The 17,896-nt window shown below is 48.4% G+C and overlaps 1 protein-coding gene across 1 annotated transcript; it reads right to left on the bottom strand.

The window, feature by feature from the left end:
- Positions 1-5,101: 5,101 nt before the first annotated feature.
- On the bottom strand, positions 5,102-8,885 carry LOC149342291 (uncharacterized). Its single transcript, XM_089542139.1, has 2 exons — positions 8,337-8,885; positions 5,102-6,945 (listed from the first exon to the last, which is right to left on the bottom strand). The coding sequence occupies exons 1-2, from the start codon at positions 8,643-8,645 to the stop codon at positions 5,965-5,967; spliced, it is 1,290 nt and encodes a 429-aa protein (XP_089398265.1). The 5' UTR covers positions 8,646-8,885; the 3' UTR covers positions 5,102-5,964.
- Positions 8,886-17,896: the final 9,011 nt, after the last annotated feature.

Raw genomic sequence — 17,896 nt, 5'->3', positions numbered from 1 at the left:
TGTTGCAAGAGGAGGTACGCATGTGATACAGCCTGCACGTGCCTGCCTTTCACAGAGGGATATATGCAGGCCTGTGTCTGTTGGACTTTCCAATTACTATAGAGTACAGTAATTGTTACACTGTAGAGTCTAGTTTCTGAATGAAAGGGAAGTGTTTAGCTGTCCAAGGAAAAGGTTGTCTTGACAACTCTGGCACTGCTGCGGGTGTGGGTTTCGTGGACCCAGTCAAGCCTTACAAGCAGCTTTTGTCCAGGAAGCCATCTATTTCTTGAAATGTTTTTGAAATACTTACCGTAAAATACAGTGAAGTACACATAGTGTACGAATGATGTAATGATAATGAACTAATATAATACTACAGAAGCCAACAGCGACAGAAACCAAGGGGCACAGGGGATTTTTTTTTATTTATTTATTTATTTTGTGGTCTTGATCAAGTTAGAATATTACTGAATGTGTTATCGCTTAAAGCTAATTGATTAGAAAGCAGAAGAAAAAACAACCATATGCCGCCGGTGGGATCCGAACCCACGACCTTTGAATTACACGTCCGGTGCTCTACCTCTGAGCTACGGCGAAGGCTGTCAAATCTTCTGCTTTCGGGGGTATTTATGTTTACAAGTAACCTAACCTTTGAGAGTGTTCATCAGCGCCACCCACGTTCATAAGCAGCGGACGTAGAACGTCCTGAGTTACCGCAGGTGTGACGTAGAACGTCATCGAACGGAGAGGGTGGAAGCTGCGTGAGAACCCTCTTATGCTTCCTATGGCGTCAAGGCTGCCAGAACCGAGACCCTCGCTAAGCAATTAAGCAAACAAGGGAAGGGGATTGAGGGGCTCGTTATTGTTGTGCTAGATTGTTGTGGGTTCTTGCTGATGAAATGTGTACAAAATAGGTGCCTTGCTACATTTGCAAATATATATTGAAAGGCGCAATACTTTATTTGTGCCTCGGCAGAGGTTGTGCTTGCTCGTTTTATTATTGTGTAGTGCTCAGCAAGGAGGGACGTCATGTAACTGTAATTGCTTGCTTGCAAAATGCACAGCCACCTTCCCGTGTAATGCTAATGCGCAGAACAAGTCTACATGTGTGGCAATGAACCATGCAGGTTTGGCAAGCAAGCGCAATGAACTGGGAATAGTGTGGCAATGTATGACTCAGCAATGTAAAACATTACGTTCTGTAACCGAATGTTACAGAAAGTACATTTACATTACATTCTGTATCAAAGCCACCGCGGTGGCTCAGTGGTTATGGCGCTCGGCAGCTGGCCCGAAAGACGCGGGTTCTATCCCAGCCGCGGCGGTCAAATTTCGATGGAGGCGAAATTCTAGAGGCCCGTGTACTGTGCGATGTCAGTGCACGTTAACGAACCCCAGGCGGTCGAAATTTCCGGAGCCCTTCCTCTACGCCGTCCCTCATAGCCTGAGTCGCTTTGGACGTTAAACCCCATAAACCGTACCAAACATTTTGTAACAATGTAAAGTTCAACATTCTTAACACTGTTTCTGCCGTTGACTCTTCAGCCTCGGAATCTATGCTGAATGGGCTGTATCATGAACAGGACCCAAGCTTGCTATGCCAAAATGTTTAACAGCACTACTGCACTGTTGATTTTGTGTGCTGTTTGCTGGTGGAAGAACTGATAGTACCTGCCATTTTTAAGCTAAGCCTCTGCCCTCTGAAAACTTTTGTGCTGTGGTCATAGTGGTGTAAAATTTCCGGAAATTTTGAATGTCAAAAAAAAAAATTGACTTATTGGCTTTGTCCAGAAATATTACAAACCCTAAAAAGCACTTGAAACAAGAATACATTGACAATTTATTGCTAGGTATGCCCAGAGCTTGACAATGAAGATCTTTTTTTCACGAATTCCTCATCACGTATGCTGTAGAATCCCTATGTAGTAGAGGTGTCCAAATCGGCAGAAACCTTTATTATATCGATGGCTGTACTCTATCACTCGTTGGTGAAGTCATGACTTTAAGGATGCTTTAAGGTTTGTCCCCTACCAGGGTCATGTGCAAGCATTACAAAGTGGAAGTGGAGCATCATGTTACGCCTGGTCTGCGGGCGAACAGTCCACCATGTGATTTGGCCTTTAGGGGTATGCAAATTTTGAGAGGAAGTACGGTGTATGTCTGTAGAGATGTCAAAGGTTATTGGAGAGTTCAGCACTGAAAAATTAGCTTTGGTTCAACCGGCTGAACCTAGCAAGACGAGTTAAAGCTCTGTTAAGCATGGTTATCCAATCTGACGCCTTTCCATATCGTAAAGATCATCACATTCTGCTTGACAGTGGCGATACATCGTTGAAGCACTAGTTCCAGCATGTTGCTCATCCATGTCTCTGTGTGAAGGTAAGCACACGCCACATGCCTTTATACAGCGAACGGTGCGTCACGCGATTTCCAGCGGTTGCAAGAGTGCCGTCGGCTCCGCATACGCAGCTTTGGAGAGGCACAGCAAGTCACGTGATTCAATAGTTGCCAGGCGAGCAAGCGCCGTTGGCTCAACACGTGCAGCTGTGGCGAGACGTGGCGAGTCATGTGGCGTGACGTCAGAGCCAAGCCTTCGTTCCTCTTGGTTTGAAGGTCAAATTCCATAGCCACATGACATTTAGCTTTGTACAGGATCAGTTAAGCTTTCACTCTAAAAATGTTTGTATAACATGAGCAACTTGAAATCTGCCTTTCGGCGATCATAAACAGCATTTTCCCAGTCACTACGCTGGGTTGGTGTGGCCACAGGCTTACCTATTTTCTGTTGCAAGATGGTTAAAGCTAATGGTGCTGTGCTTTTATTCAGTCAGAATGTGTGATCTAGTGTATAAAGAACTCTGCTCACTTGGCATTGCTAGAGAGTGACGTGATGGATTTGCACATCTTTTTTTTTTTCTGTAACATGCTTGGTGGCTAAGAATTATTCCAGAAATGAAAAACAAGAATGCAGTAATGTTTCCAATGCCAGACAGGCCTCTTTTTATAAAAGCAATCTTTTATGCACAGATAAGCGCTAGTGAAGAAATCGCAGCTAATTTAAGAACCCAGTAACTGTTACCACATTTAGCCTTGCTCTCAAATGAAAAACAGAACCACACTACAGTTCTGGTAGCGTCTTGACCCCTGTTTGGTTCAATTGAAAAGCAGGAGGCGCAACGCAAGAATACAGCAAAGCGGTAATTAGCACATCGGTCATTTAGGCCTTTATGATCCGATGAGTAGAGATGATGTCATGGCTAAACCTCATTATTCTGAAACATAGTACTAAATAAGATGCCACCTTCGCATTTCTTTTTCTTTTTATGCAGACATCCATCGCAATTTCAGTGTTCAGAAGAATGATTGTTATTTTTGTTCAGAACCACCAGACCAGGCACGGGTTTTCCCCACCTTGTATGCCTCGCGAAGAAAAAGACAGGAAAGAAAAAGATTTTTTCTTTTCCAAAGATTTTTTTTTTTCTGAGCTCTCCCATCTCTAGCTGCAGAACCCCAAATTAAATCTCTTCCTTGCACAGCGCATTCTGGCCACACAGTGCTGCTACACTTGGCAAACTCCACAAGGCACCTCTGTAGCTTTGACCTAGCTGTGTAACAGGCATTACAGCTTTGTTCTTGTTCTGTATTGTTGCGCTCTCAAGGAAATGGCAGCCACCAGGCGAGAGTAAGAGGGCAGTAAGGATCAAGCCTTTACTGCTCGGTGCACTCTATGGTGAATGACCACGTACTATATCCATTCTGTACATAACATTCATGATATTGAACACCACATCACTTGAGGTAGATGCTCGCTGTTCATCTAATACACTGATGTTCCAATAGGGACATCACTGTATGGCGTTGTAGAAATGTGCATGGTCCTTTTAACAGGTGAATGTGCCACCACGTCACTATAAACATTTTCATTTATGCCATAATGAGTACATAGCATTCATCCTTTTGTGTAAGTGTTATCTTTTTCCGTTGTCTCTTTGTTGTGCGATGAATGGCAGTGGTGTTATCTGTGTCCACTGGTTGCCATTTATCAGGAAAGGGACAAGAAATTGTAATGAGAAATGAGAAAAGGTGGAAATGGTACACATTTACATACAACGGTGTACACTGCAGTCATAGGTAGTTGCTCAGCCTCAATTTTGAAGCTAGCCTGGCAACCATCTGTATCACTGATGCAATTCCCACACCTCTGTTGCCTCATCTTAAGAAGAAAAGGAGCGACTCATGCCTACTTGGAGATAAGCATGCTCTCTCTCTGCATGTAAACTGGATGTGAAAGTGTCTGCATGCGTAAGTGCATGTGTGGATTGCAGGTGGCTATTATGAACTGCTGACAAGTGAACTGTTGTACAGCATAGGATAAGAAAAGGAGACATAACATGCAGTCATGAAGTAGGTGGCTATTATAAACTGCTGACAAGTAAACTGTTGTACAGCATAGGGTAAGAAAAGGAGACATAACATGTAGTCATGAAAAAAATGGGCATTTTGAAAATCGGCATGGCTGCACCTGATTTGCCGTACTTGCAGATATGCAAGACAACTTCTATGTGCAGTGTAGATTACTTATTGCATCACTCAGCAGTTTTTCGTAACTTTTGTATATGTGCGACAGGTGCGATGTAAAGTGGTGAATTGGAATGGAATTCCCCGTTGAATGCACATTGGATGGAATGTCACTTCTGTTCCAGCCCTGTCCACCCCGCCGCGGTGGCTCAGTGGTTACGGCGCTCGGCTGCTGACCCAAAAGACGCGGGTTCGATACCAGCCGCGGCGGCTCAATTTCGATGAAGGCAAAATTCTAGAGGCCCGTGTGCTGTGCGATGTCAGTGCATGTTAAAGAACCCCAGGTGGTCGAAATTTCCGGAGCCCTTCACTACGGCATCTCTCATAGCCTGAGTTGCTTTGGGACGTTAAACTCCATAAATGAAACCAAACCTGTTCCAGCCCTGTCCAAGAAGTGGCTGCTACAAGACGGTTCCCAGACACAAAGCATGAATGTTGGGGCATACTCCTATTTCGAGTGGTAGCGCTCTTAAATTTCATGATGGCGACCTTCTATGACCTGTGTTGCGCTGTGGTAGTACACGTTTTAATTCTGCGCCTTCAAAATGAGTTGTGTTCTTTGAGTTTAGCATAGCGGGAACGTGCCAGAGTGGACATACACAGAAGCAGTTTGATGCCTGCTGTGCATGTGCAGTGGTAAATGAGCGTCCCTACCTAGCCACCCAACTGGCCCGGTGTGGTATACCCACCGTTGTGGCTCAGTAGTTAGGGTGCTCGGCTACTGAGCCGGAGTACACAAGTTCAATCCCTGCACGGTGGCCTTGTTTCAATGGAGGCGGAACACTGAAGGCGGCCGCCGTGTGCTGTGTGATGCTGGTTCGACGCATGTTCGATCCGCGCCGCGGCAGTCGCATTTCAATAGAGGTGAAATGCTAGAGGCCCGTGTACTATGCGATGTCAGTGCACGTTAAATCGAGATTTCTGGAGTCCTTCATTACGGCATCCATCATAGCCTGGGTTGCTTAGCGACATTAAGCCCTGACAACTTGAAACATGATGAAAAATGTTTTGAGAACTTCTAACCTTGCTAGGTACACGAGCCAGTGTGGACGACAGAGGTTAGCGAACCAGAAGCAGCATTTTACTGTACTGTGTAGACCAATCAAGAGCAATCGAGAATGGCTGTTTCTGCATATATCTCCCTCAGACGACCTTTGTTAGAGTCTATTGTGTTATAACTTATCTAGATCCACTTTCCCTAAGCAACTGGCTCTGCTGGTGGATCGGTTTCTTTTTTTCTTTTTTCTTTTTTGTCGAGGCGGCAGATTTGAAACATTTTCCTGCTCTCAGTTTTGTAAGCACGGATGTGTGCGCTCTCCGCCTTTGTCAAACGTGCATATGGCTCAAACGAAGGCTCTTCCCGGAGGGCTGGCATAGCCGCGCTTAGATCTGCCTTGTCCTTCCTCACAGCCTGTCTCCCGTGGTCTGTTCGTCACCGGGCATGGGCTCCGAGCGTTCCTTCTGCTCATGTCCGACCTTGTCGGTCTTGTTCTGCGGCGGCACCGCGGCGTCGTTTGTCGGATCCTTGGGCGACGGCGAGACGTCCTTCTCCGTGTCGTCGCCGCCGTTCCAGGGCACGGCCTGGCTGGGTTCCGCCGCGTTCGTCGGTGGCGTGGCGGAGGTCATCTCGTCGGGCAAGAGCCCCTGCGACGAACGCAGGGTTCCTTCCTCGAGCTCGAGGCGGAGGTTCTCGGCCGTCGGCCGCGGCTCGTCGAACGCGTGGCGCTCGGGGCTGTACTCGGCGGGACTGCGAGCGTTCATGCGCCGGCGCACGTTGAGGATAGTGTTCTCGCGCACCGGATCGACATGGCGAGCGTTGCGCGCCGATGCCACGTTGCGGGTGGCAGGACGTATCGAAGGGTAGACGTCCACCTCTTCCATGTCGCGGTCCGCCTGCGCGCCCAGCAGCTTGGATGGCGGCCGCGACATGCGCTCGCCCGACGAGCTGCCGCCGGGGAACTTGCCCTGGCGCCGGTTCTTGGTCACCAGCATGCTCTTGTCGGTGCCCTTGGGCAGGGGCGAGCTTTGCGGCGTGGACGAACCGTTGATGCCCGTCGGCGGCCTCGGCAACGAGGACTGTGCTTCAAAGGGCGCGTTGTCCAGGCTGAGGCTCCTCATGGTCTTGCCTTGGTCGGGGCCCGGGGGGGCGCCCGGGTTGTTTGGCGCAGGACCCGTCGGCGGTGCCGGCACGGACGACAGTGTTGTTCGCAGTTCGCGGGCGATCATGGCGACTTCGTTGCTCCAGCTGTTGATGTCGTCCATTAGCAGGCGGAAGCTGCCCCGAAGCTTTTCTTCTATTTCGTTTACTTCGGCGCTGTACGACGCGAGGAACTCTGTAGCCTTGTCGTGGCAGTTGAGCACGCTGCGGGTCATCGTCACCTTGTCCTGCGTGGTGCATGGCGAGCGGTATCAGTGCAGTGAATGCGCTGTGTAAGCTTCTTTGCGAAACGCAGATTTAACTACGATTTTTGGCGCGGCCGGTGAGGTGTTTTCAGTGTACGTCTGCCACTAAGTTCTGTACAATATGGAGCCTCGACTACTGCCGGACAGGGAGCTCGATCAGCTGACAGGCAACCGGCCCACTTCTCCAGCTACGCCTACTAGTAGGCGTAGCTGGAGAAGTGGGCCGGTTGCCTGTGGCCGTTTCGAAGCTGTACATGAACTCGTTTGTTTTTAATCAACCCGGAGCACTGTTCACCGAGGTCAGGCGCTGCATTTCGGGACCAGTATTCACAGACAAGTCCCGGCGCATAGCAGCCTCTAAAAAATTGAACTTGTTCCTTATCTCACGCAAAGTTTTTGCATGCCATTTTACTCATCCATATTATATGTGACACAATTATGCCCACTTGCATGTTTGTATACATTGAAGGAGACAAAGGAAAATATGAGAAATCGTCTGTTCCGGCTGCATAAGTCCAGGACAAAAGCTCTCGAACACGGAAGACTCGTTCGACAAGAACTTGGCTGGTTAACATCGTGATGTAGTCCTGGCAAAAGTCGGTATGTTAAACATATATCATGGGAAGTAGCGGGGCCAGTTGGTTCATTTTTCTACTTAGAACAGTGCGCAGGACAGGACACAGTGCTGTGTCTGTGTGTTTCTCGACTGTGTCCTGTTCCTGCGCACTGTTTTAAGTAGTTAAACATATACTAGCATGCGTTTTAATTCGTGGTACTAGTACAACGGTACGCTGCAGCGAGAGCTCTGGCGTTGATGCTAAGAAGCGCGGCAGTAACATTGGGTAGCGTTTCCGTTAACGGTGGTTACTATGGTAACAAGGGATAAATCGCCCTTTGACTGCTTTTCCAGTCACGTGTGCGGTATGAACGACATTGTGGAGGAGGTATAACTTTTGTTTGTCTCACAAAGTAGCGAATAATAAATGTTCTAGGAAAGCTTTGAATAGGGGTTCAGACGCGTGAGAACGCCCTCATTTACGATCCATACCTGACAAGCTACGGGCATTTTATAAAACTAAATAGGGGCCGTAGAAGACAGTGATTAACGCAAGGATAGCTACAGGTACAGTCTTTGTCAAAAGTAACCAGGCTGCACGTTTTTCTTCTCAGTCGTATATTAAAGCTGTTGTACCAGCCCTCAAGCTCTAAATCTATGCATGGTAAGAAGTACCCCTGTCCTCACCCTAAAAGAACTTTTCTACCTTTAGAGAAGCCGTGATGGCTCTGTTATGCAAATGAGAAGCAAACCATGGAGCCTGGTTACTTTTGACAAAGACTGTACTTCAGGAAAGCATGCAGCGCCGCGGGCGTACACTTGCGAAGATTCCCATGCCGGCATCGTGAACGTTGTACGGGTTGAGACCCGTTTGGCCTGCGGCCAGGGCGTCGGCCATCTCGTCCAGGTAGAGGCGCAGCTGGCGGTACCCTATCCACATGATGGCCGCGCAGAACAGCGTGATAGAGACGTTGCGCCAGCTGAGCAGGATGTGGTCGTGCGCGCCGCCGCTGCTGCGCCTCCAGCCTGTGCGGGCTTCGTGTGTCTCGGGGGCCACGAAGAGCACGGCCACGGTCCACAGGGCCAGCGACGAGTAGAAGGCGGTCGTCTGCCATGACGACAGCATGGTGGAGCGGCGGACATCATTCCGCGCTCAGCCGCGCTCTCATTGTCACCGTGGCGCACAGCCGGCGGCCCGCCACCATTTCTCTTAGCCCCGTTTCACCTGGTGGCCCATTGGCTGCGCGCCACGAGCTTCCGTGTTTCGATGATGATGATCCGTGGTGAAGCGATTTCGAGGCATGTTGATGGGTATGTATACAGTGCAGTGGAAATGTAGCCATAGGGAAGTGGTAGGGCTCTTGCTTTTATAGCACAGTGTATTCACTTTCATGTCTTTGTTGGGTTGTCATAGATTAAAGTAAGCAAGGGGAATTAGTGATTGTCTGCCAAATTTAATGGCACACTAGCTTGACCGTCTGCCAGTTGCCGGCACCACGAGGCTCGGTGTTTAGAACCCAGACGAGGATGAACGCTGGCCGCCGCAGTGGCTCACTGGTTATGGCACTTGGCTGTTGACCCGAAAGACGCGGGTTCGATCCCGGCCGTGACAGACGAATTTCGATGGAGGCGAAATTATGGAGGCCCGTGTACTGTGCGATGTCAATGCACGTTAAGGAAAGGTGGTCGATGTTTCCGGAGCCCTTCACTACGGCGTCCCTCATAGCCTGGGTCGCTTTAGGACGTTAAATCCCATAAACCATAAGCATTCGCGCTCTCCCTCGCTTTCTCTTCAAGGAGTATAGACATCTAATTTTAGTGGCATTTTTATGCGTAGCATATTGCAATCACTCAGTTCAGCCCTTGGGGTCGGCCGGGCAGCCACCAAACCACGTGACGTGACGTCACGACAGCCGGAGGAAAAACCGTAGGTAAAGATGATGGCGATTCTTGGTGAGAATTGCAAACACAATATATATAAAAATAAAAAACAAGACAAAAAGAATAACAAAAAAAAGAAAAAACAAAAAAAGGGCTGAGCATGGTGGCGGTTGCCACCGCCCCGTTTCAAAGGGGGCGCTCCAATCCATCCATCCATACGTCACGGAGCATAGAGTTAATATAACCATCTGTCACGGAGGAAAAGCTGCTGAGAAAATCGAGTGCCGCCAAGCAATACCTCGCGCAAAAAGACCGTGCATTATGCAATGCATTCTTGGCTTAACCAAGCTAAGCCTGGGCATCTTTTTTTTCTTCTCCACAATGACACGGCAGGCATTACTATCTGCGAATCGCTATGTGGTACTCGCCTGCGACCACTAAATAATTTATAATCGAATGTTTCGGTCACGCTGTTTCGGGTTTAACAGCCGAACGATGGCTGTGACGTCGAAGTGTGTATATATCTTATACGTCACGTGAGGCATAAAAAGAGAGTGGTGTAATCGCTACTTCATCGTTTTAATTTACCAGAGTGCTGAAGCCGGCCTTCCTCAAGAGCCGAAATGACAATGTAGAAGCGGCGATTATACTGCAGTTTTGCTTGGCTCACGTGACCTATAACTACACTTTGACGTCACAGTCATCGTTCTGCTGTTGAAACGGAAACAGCACGAGAAAGAAATTCGATTATAAATTATTTAGCTGTCATAGAAGAATGCCACGTGTTATTACATGTATAATAATGCCTTGCGCACCATTACAAAGAAGAAAACGCACACCTCAGCCTTCTCGAGGCTCGTTGGGTGGCTGTGCGCGCCATCTATGGCAGGCGCAATCTTAAAGATCTTTACTGTATGAACAGTGGGAAAAGTTCTTAGACTGCTTGAAATATATTTGTAATGTTGTTTTACAGATATGATTGAAACAATATAACATTTTGACCACACTTTTTGTAATAGAATAATCTTATAATCTTTAACCCGGCCGCGGCGGTCCAATTTCGATGGTGGCGAAATTCTAGAGGCCCGTGTACAGTGCGACGTCAGTGCTCATTAAATAACCCCAAGTGGTCGAAATTTCCGGAGCTCTTCAGAATAATCTCCAGAACAATCTTTAATTTGATAAAGTATTGTTTACAACACAGCATATCACACTTTTTGGTATTTTTTAGCATTGTAATAAATTTAGGGCACAGCATTAGCACAATGTTTAGTTTGAATTTTAAACTATGTTTATGATGCAACATACAACGTTATTTGTTAATATTTAACCATAAAATAACGTTCCAACGCAACATGTAGCGTTACTGCAAATTATAGAACAATTTTATAACTTTATTTAATGATCGGTGGTATCAGGGATAGGATGATATGGGATGGACAATGTTTGAAGCGCATGAAGTAAAAAGTAAGGATCAGTATGAACGTTTGAGGCAAATGGAGGAGAATTAAGCGATGGGTGGCGAAAGTTTCCAGGTGCTTACACCGCTGGAATATCGATACTACATGGAGGAGAAGAACTCGATGTGTTGCTGATACAAACGCCGAGGTAAAGAGAGATGGTAAGATAACCTTGAAACAGAAAGTACGAAGCTAAAAAAATACAACAGAGAATACCGGACAAGCCGATGCTGGAAACTTATGGCATGACATTTGTTGCTGCATGCAACCCACGGGAACGGTAAACATATTCTTATCCAGTCTAACGCTCTCCAGTCCTCAGTGCGCGAGGCCACCACAGGGATCCGAGATGCAATGCGGTTCAGGAACAACCAGGCCGTGCTCAGCGTTCATAAAGCAGAAGCAACTAAAAGGCGATTAAAGGATCGCTGCAGTAGGGCAAGAATGCTTAGATAACAGAAGAAAAGCAAAATTTAATCCGAAGAAATATAGCACGCTCTAAAATCAATGACTAGGTGATAATTACCACCACCCCGATATAAAGGGGATGCTACTAATTATCTATCTATCTAGCTCCCTCCGTTAGAGCCAAGCTTTATTGATGAAAAGGGCGGAAAAGTCGGGAGGAGGAACGCGCCTGTGGCTAGCGAATAATGAATGCTCCCTTTTCCCCTGCCCCGTTGCAATTCAGTCCCTCATTATTCATCTCCCTCTATCCCGACGGGGTGGGCATGAGCTGGCCAACCTTGATGCAGCTGGCCGTGGTGACTCCGGCGTACGCTATCCTCTACTCCAGAGTGTCTGCAGTAGAAGAGAGGGTTATGATACACGAAAAGGAAGAGAATAAAAGATAAAAAGTGACTCCTGCAATACATGCGTAGTCCAAACAGCGGTACAGCACTGATTTTGTGCTGCACTTCACACGCACGAAAAAGCTCGCGACTGCGTTGCACACATGTTGCAGTAATGCAGCTCGCACGGGAGTCCAGGATATTTCTGCTCAGGAGCGTCTTTGCTGCGCGCCAGGCTTGCCCGAAATCGACCCAAATATATGAAAACCAGGCGCTGCGGCTGGGCCTGTGAATTGCAACTTAGCAAAAGATTAAAATGAACTTAAAATAGCAGGTTGGATTCTTTATTCGCGAACTTTTATTTCGGCTTCTTTTTTCGCCATTCCTGTTAGACCTCCTTTTAGCGGCATGTCCGGTGGTTGCACCGAAGGCTAACGGGCACTCTTCGTTATTCCCTTTTACTGCTCAAAAATATATACGACGTGGTAAAGTTTACGAGGGGTTATGTGTGGTTGCTAACTTCAAAGGAGGACCGCTTGGGCTTTGGACTCCCTGCAATGGTCCGTACTCGCGTTTACACATGCGTCCGGCCACATGTATAAGGCCGTATGTTATCTACTCCGTCGTGTTCTCATTGCGCACAGGGGCACAATACGCGCAACGCGGACTCTGTTCGTCCGAAGGTAGAGTGCTTAACACCGGCCGGCCGGATAACGCCATAAGACAGAAAGGGCACTTGCGAAACACACTCTCTGTCCGACATTTCTTGGTGAGGCGGAAGCCCGAAACGACAGCCTCTGAAGAGAAATGCTCTGATTTTTTCTCTGCTTCCCTGAGCTTGTTTTTTTTTCTCTTGGGTAAAACAAATTTCATAAGCCGGCGAAAAAAATTGCACCTGGTCCCTTAGTCGCTACTAATGCTAAGCTTCAAATGTACAGAAATAATAGTGGTGATCGAAATCCATTGTTGTAGGAGCCAAGCTACTGCGGTCGAGGCTCCGTTGGTTTGGTCATTTGATGAGGAATGAAGAATATATCGGTAGAATGGCGTTAGAGACGGACATCGAAGGGAAGAGGGACGACCAAAGAGGAGGTGGAGAGCTTGTGTATATACATCTTTGGGGAGATGATGATGGTGATGTCCTCAGGCTTAATGACACTTACTCACAGCGGAAGATTGGCCAGGGTGCGTATAGAGGATACAAACGCACTTATGTACAAGGAGTGGAGTATTTGGATAAGAGTGTAGTTCTCAGTTCCTCCACTTCTTCCTTTGGAGGACATTCATAAGATGATGTTAATGAAAACATTTTTTAATTGGACCTAAAATTGGTGGTCGGTTTCCATATTCCGGGAGTCCATTTGACCTTGCAGCCGCTCTTGTCCTTTCGCTCAGCTCCTGCTGAACTTTTGGGTCTAAGCTGGACCGCATTTCCTCCCAGCGCCCAATCGTCAGTTCTATCCTTGTCTTGGCAGGTCAATACCATATGACGTAGGTCCTCCCCTGTGCCACAGAATGCGCACTGTGGCTCACTGTCATCTGGGGAAATCTTTTCGGGCTTGAGTACGTGTTTGTTTGTATTCTTTTCAGTGTTATTTCTTGTTTCTTGTCTAGTTCTTCACACGGTGTCGCGTATTCCCTTCTGCTTAGCCTAGAGTGTTGTAGGATTTCTGAGCACGTGATTAGCACGTTTGAGTAGTTACCATCGTCAGTGCGTTCTTATGCCCGGTGTAGGAGTGCTCGGGAGCGGCATGTACACGCTGACGTCCTTATGAGCTTTTCTTGCCTTTCGGCTTCCTCGGTGTCTCAGGGGCTTAATGGCTGCCTGCCCTATTGGCTGCCTGCCCTATCCTGCCTATATGGTATAGTTCCTGCACGATTCTTGCGAATCCATTATTATATTCGTGCTTTCGTTTGGTTATCGTAATGACAGCCTCGTCCGTTTGGGCTGGGTCTGTGCACCTGATTGATGCGCTGTTGCTGAGGCTGCCATCCGAGTATGCGACACTTATTACAAACAGCGAAGCCGCATAAACAAGTAGGGTATGCTGGAAGACAACCAAAGACGAGGATCGACATCCACTGTGCATGCATTTCTTCATCCATCAAAGGCATACCGCCGGGAACAAGATTTTGCGGGCTGCGGGTGGTATACGTTCCCTTAGTTCCCCATCGAGATCCATGATTTGAGGTGAGTTCGGCCTGCATTTCACGTTGACACTTCCTAGAATTTTTCTGCTGTCTGCAGTTTTGGAGAGTCGTGTTATCTATTCTGTCAACTGCGCCTCAATGAGTTCTTCCGCGGTATTTATTACGCCTAGACCCATGAGCCTAGCTGTTGGGGTGTTGGATGGTAGTCTCAAAGCCGTTTTGTATGCCCTGCGTATTAGAGCGTCTATCCTATTTCTTTCCTTTTGCGTGAGTCTGAGATATGGGAGTGCGTAGCACATGCGGCTGAGCACAACGGTCCCAAAAAACATGCGTTCCTCTCACACCATCAGCAGAAGGAAAGCCCGCGCGGCAAATATGCACAATAAACATAAGACGACAGGTCAGCGCTGTATGTCGACGCTGCCGAGTACAGGCACAAAGGGACATATGTCATGGCTATAGCTGACCACAAAGGAGAATGCATAGCAGCTGCGACCATACCAGCGAAAAGTCCGGAAGAAGCAGAAGAAGCAGCAATGTACATAGAAGTTTCGCAGGAAAAGACCATAATAAGCGACTCAAAAACTGCGATAAATAACTTCATAAAAGGCAGAGTACATCCCCCGGCCGCAAAACTAATTAAAAAATACCGCCCAGAAACTCGAATCAAAATAATATGGACCCCCGCACACTCAGGCCTCCCAGGAAACGAAAGGTCAACTACATATCCCGAGAACTAACTCTCCGGGCAGGACCACACGCGTTCCCAAACCACGGGGCCAGCTCAGCGAGGGACCATCTACTCACTTTTAGTGAAATTACGACTTTCTATAAAAGAAGCAGATTGGAATACCCCCGCCCAATCCCACGCTCACGCAAGAGCAAGCAACCACCACTCTCAGGCAGCTCCAAACTCACACATTCCCATGCCCCGCCATACTAGCCAAAATTCATCCAGGGTGTCCCAGCTAACTTGGACCAAGATTTAAAAAAGAACTCAAGCGTTCTTCAGAACTTAAATCGTTTGGATGTTGTTAGGGTTTATCTCAAGTTACAGTACCATTTTTTTCGCTCGTCCTATTTCAATAATTAGTCCAGATAAATAAATTAACTTTTTAAATATCGCTTCAAACGTTCAGGCGTCAATAGGAAAGTTGTGCAGCTCCACAAATATTGTCCAACCCATGCACTTCCAACGAGATAGACTTAGCGTGGCCGTTTTTATTCGGGAAAAACGATAACCCACGGAGTTTAAAAAATGCCACGTGACAGCACTCTCAGTGCGCCCGAATGCGCCGCGATTACAGCGCTCTCATCCGTGCTTTGTAAAAATATCAGTCGCTTCGCGTCTTTCGTGCTGCCCAAGACAGAGATCAAGGCCACCAAGCGACAGTAGCCCGCCTGCGCCAGAAGAGAGCCTTCCTCTTCAAAGACTCTATAAATAAAGTTTATTCTCTCTCTCTCTCTTGCGGACTGCGGTTGCAAAGATTTCTGTGCGAACAGGTAAAACAGTTTTATATATAAAGAAATACCCATAACATGAGGGAACATACATGCCCCATCCGCTGTTACGAATTCCAGCTGAGTGGGTGGCGAACAATGCACCAACAATAATTTTTAGAGCGTAAGCTCTACTACGCCTATCTCCCAAGGTTATTCATCTCCGTCGCCGTGACCTTGAGCTCGCTCAGAGCGCAAAGTCTGGCAGGTGTGAGTGACGCCATGCCGCGATATCACGTGACTTGCTCTAAGCAGGATACCAGCTGCTTCGCGGCGCTCGCTCCTCAGTCTCGCCATGGATGGTGCGCCGGATGGGCCGTCTGTGCGTTCGTTTCAGCGCAAGCGCTGAATCTACATCCGTCCAACGGATGTAGCTCCGCGGCAAGCCACTCTCGCTAAAGGCAGAGAACGCAGCCATGCCAGACCGGCTGCCGAGACCCCCGAACAACGAGAAGCCAGACTAACCTGTAGCCGATAAGCTTACCAAGCGAGGAAGCGTGCCAAGACCGAAGCGGTAGCAGCGACCGCGGCTGCGAGTCACTTGTAAAACCAGCCATAACCGCGCTTACGGTCATGAAACTTGGTTGAAACTCTACATTATTATTTTTTCTTAATTGTGCAGTGGTATTCCGCAAAATGGTGCCCTCGACTGCGAGCAGCGTATGCAGGCACCGATGTGCGCCTGTCTCAGTTGGCATAGAGTTTAGATTCCCGGTTCGATCAGGGTTACGGGATACCTATAAGCCTTCTTGCGGGGTAGCATGGTGCCCAACAGTTTTCACGTGAGACTCGGCGAGTGCTAGGCTGAAAACGGGTTCGTGCACCAAGTGGAATTCCACACTTTTACGGCAATTATTCGGTTCAGAAGTTTGTTTTATCACGTTGGCGTTACGGGTCCCGTGTCTCAGAAAAGCCGGTGCTGTCATCGTCGGCCGTGAGCAAAAAATCCCGATGAAACAAGAAACTAATACAATTGAGCTGAAAAGAAAATTTTGTTAAATTGGGTTTGGATGGGAACCAAACCCATTATCTTCGTATTAGGCACCCATAGACCACGAAGGCTCATTACAGAGGGCACTTAGGTGCTGCGAATGCGAACGCAAGCGTGCACGCGGGTGTTCGGCTGCGGCGATGGCGTACTGGTCTAACGCAGTGGCTAGCTAAGCCATTGCGCCGCTTTCAAAGCCTACAGCGCAACACACGCGGAGGAGATTGCCATTGCTCTGGCTCTCACTACTCCCAAGTCGAAACACATCATCACCGACTCGCGAGGGGCCTGTCGGAACTATGAGTTGGGCTGGGCTCCCCCGCTTGCCTGGCGCATACAAGAATATAGCTGCCGATGCGAAGATCCAACTCCACGTAACCTGATTTGGGCCCCCGGTCACCAGGGACTCCAAGGAAACGATCAGGCCGATCAGGCCGCCCGCGCACTCTCTCCCCGGGCTATCTCCCTGTCCTTGGAAGCCTACTCCCAATCAGACAATCTGGCCCTTACATTCAAACACATCACCGATTACTACAAGGAGGAGCACCGGCGCTACCCGGCCCCTTGTAAGGGACTGGATCGCACTGACGAGCGCCTCCTCATCAAAATTCTTACTAACAGTGTACTGTGCCCGGCGGTACTTAAACATTTCAACACATCCTTTGATGACATGTGCCAGTTCTGTGGGGAGGTGGCTGACACCTTCCACATGGTTTGGGCGTGTCAATCAAACCCATCTATCCCCCCCAACCCCACCAGAGAAGACTGGGAGGCGGCCCTGCTCGGCTGTCAGGACCTAAAGACCCAAAAGGCCTTGGTTCACCGGACGCGGGCGGCGTTGCTTGCCAATGGGGCCCCGGAATAGGGGCTCCACCTAGTATTGTTAGGAGAAAGGGCCAATAGGGCCTACCCGAATCACCTCTCTGTAAAAATTTATTGCACGATAAATGTTTTTCGCCACCACCACCCGAATGGAAGTTGATGAAGACGACGATACCCAAACCCAGTGCGAGAGACTGGCTGTTTAGCGCGCGAGGTCTTGTGCTGCAGCGCGGGCGCAGTGGTGTATTGAAGCGGCCAGCGAAGCTGATCTGTACGCGTCGGCCTAGGTTCGAAATCCACTTCGGGAGAAATTTTATTTCCTTCCTTTCCTCATGACGTAGGCACTGCTGATGACGTCACGTGGGTTTTCGGACCGTCTGGCGTGGGCAAAGCCGGATTATCTGCCTTATGAACTACATAATGCTTTCGCAGTAAAATAGCGAATGCGTCATAGTCTTTGACTCTTATATAGAGACATGTACCGATGCGCACCTGAGTAATTATGATTGGTTTGGTTTATTGGGGTTTAACGTCCCAAAGAAACTCAGGCTATGAGGGACGCCATAGTGAAGGGCTCCGGAAATTTCGACCACCTGGGGTTCTTTAACGTGCACTGACATCGCACAGCATACGAGCCTGTAGAATTTCGCCTTCATCGAAATTCAAACGCCGCGGCCGGGATCGAACCCGCGTCCTTCGGGCCAGCAGCCGAGCGCCGTAACCACTGAGCCACCGCGGCAGGGCTGAGTAATTATGAGTATGCTAACTGAGTAATTGAGTAGAC

This window comes from Amblyomma mixtum, chromosome 5, assembly GCF_055824585.1.
Source record: "Amblyomma mixtum isolate Tamu chromosome 5, ASM5582458v1, whole genome shotgun sequence".
Taxonomy (NCBI): domain Eukaryota; kingdom Metazoa; phylum Arthropoda; class Arachnida; order Ixodida; family Ixodidae; genus Amblyomma; species Amblyomma mixtum.
The sequence above is the reverse complement of the archived record's forward strand: the minus strand, read 5'-3'. Positions and strand labels throughout refer to the sequence as shown.

Excerpts from the sequence above, each read along its gene's own strand:
- LOC149342291 (XM_089542139.1), bottom strand. The coding sequence starts at position 8,645 with ATGCTGTCGTCATGGCAGACGACCGCCTTCTACTCGTCGCTGGCCCTG. Across the intron at positions 6,946-8,336 it reads GCATGGGAATCTTCGCAAGT|GACAAGGTGACGATGACCCG; the intron begins GTACGCCCGCGG and ends TGCACCACGCAG.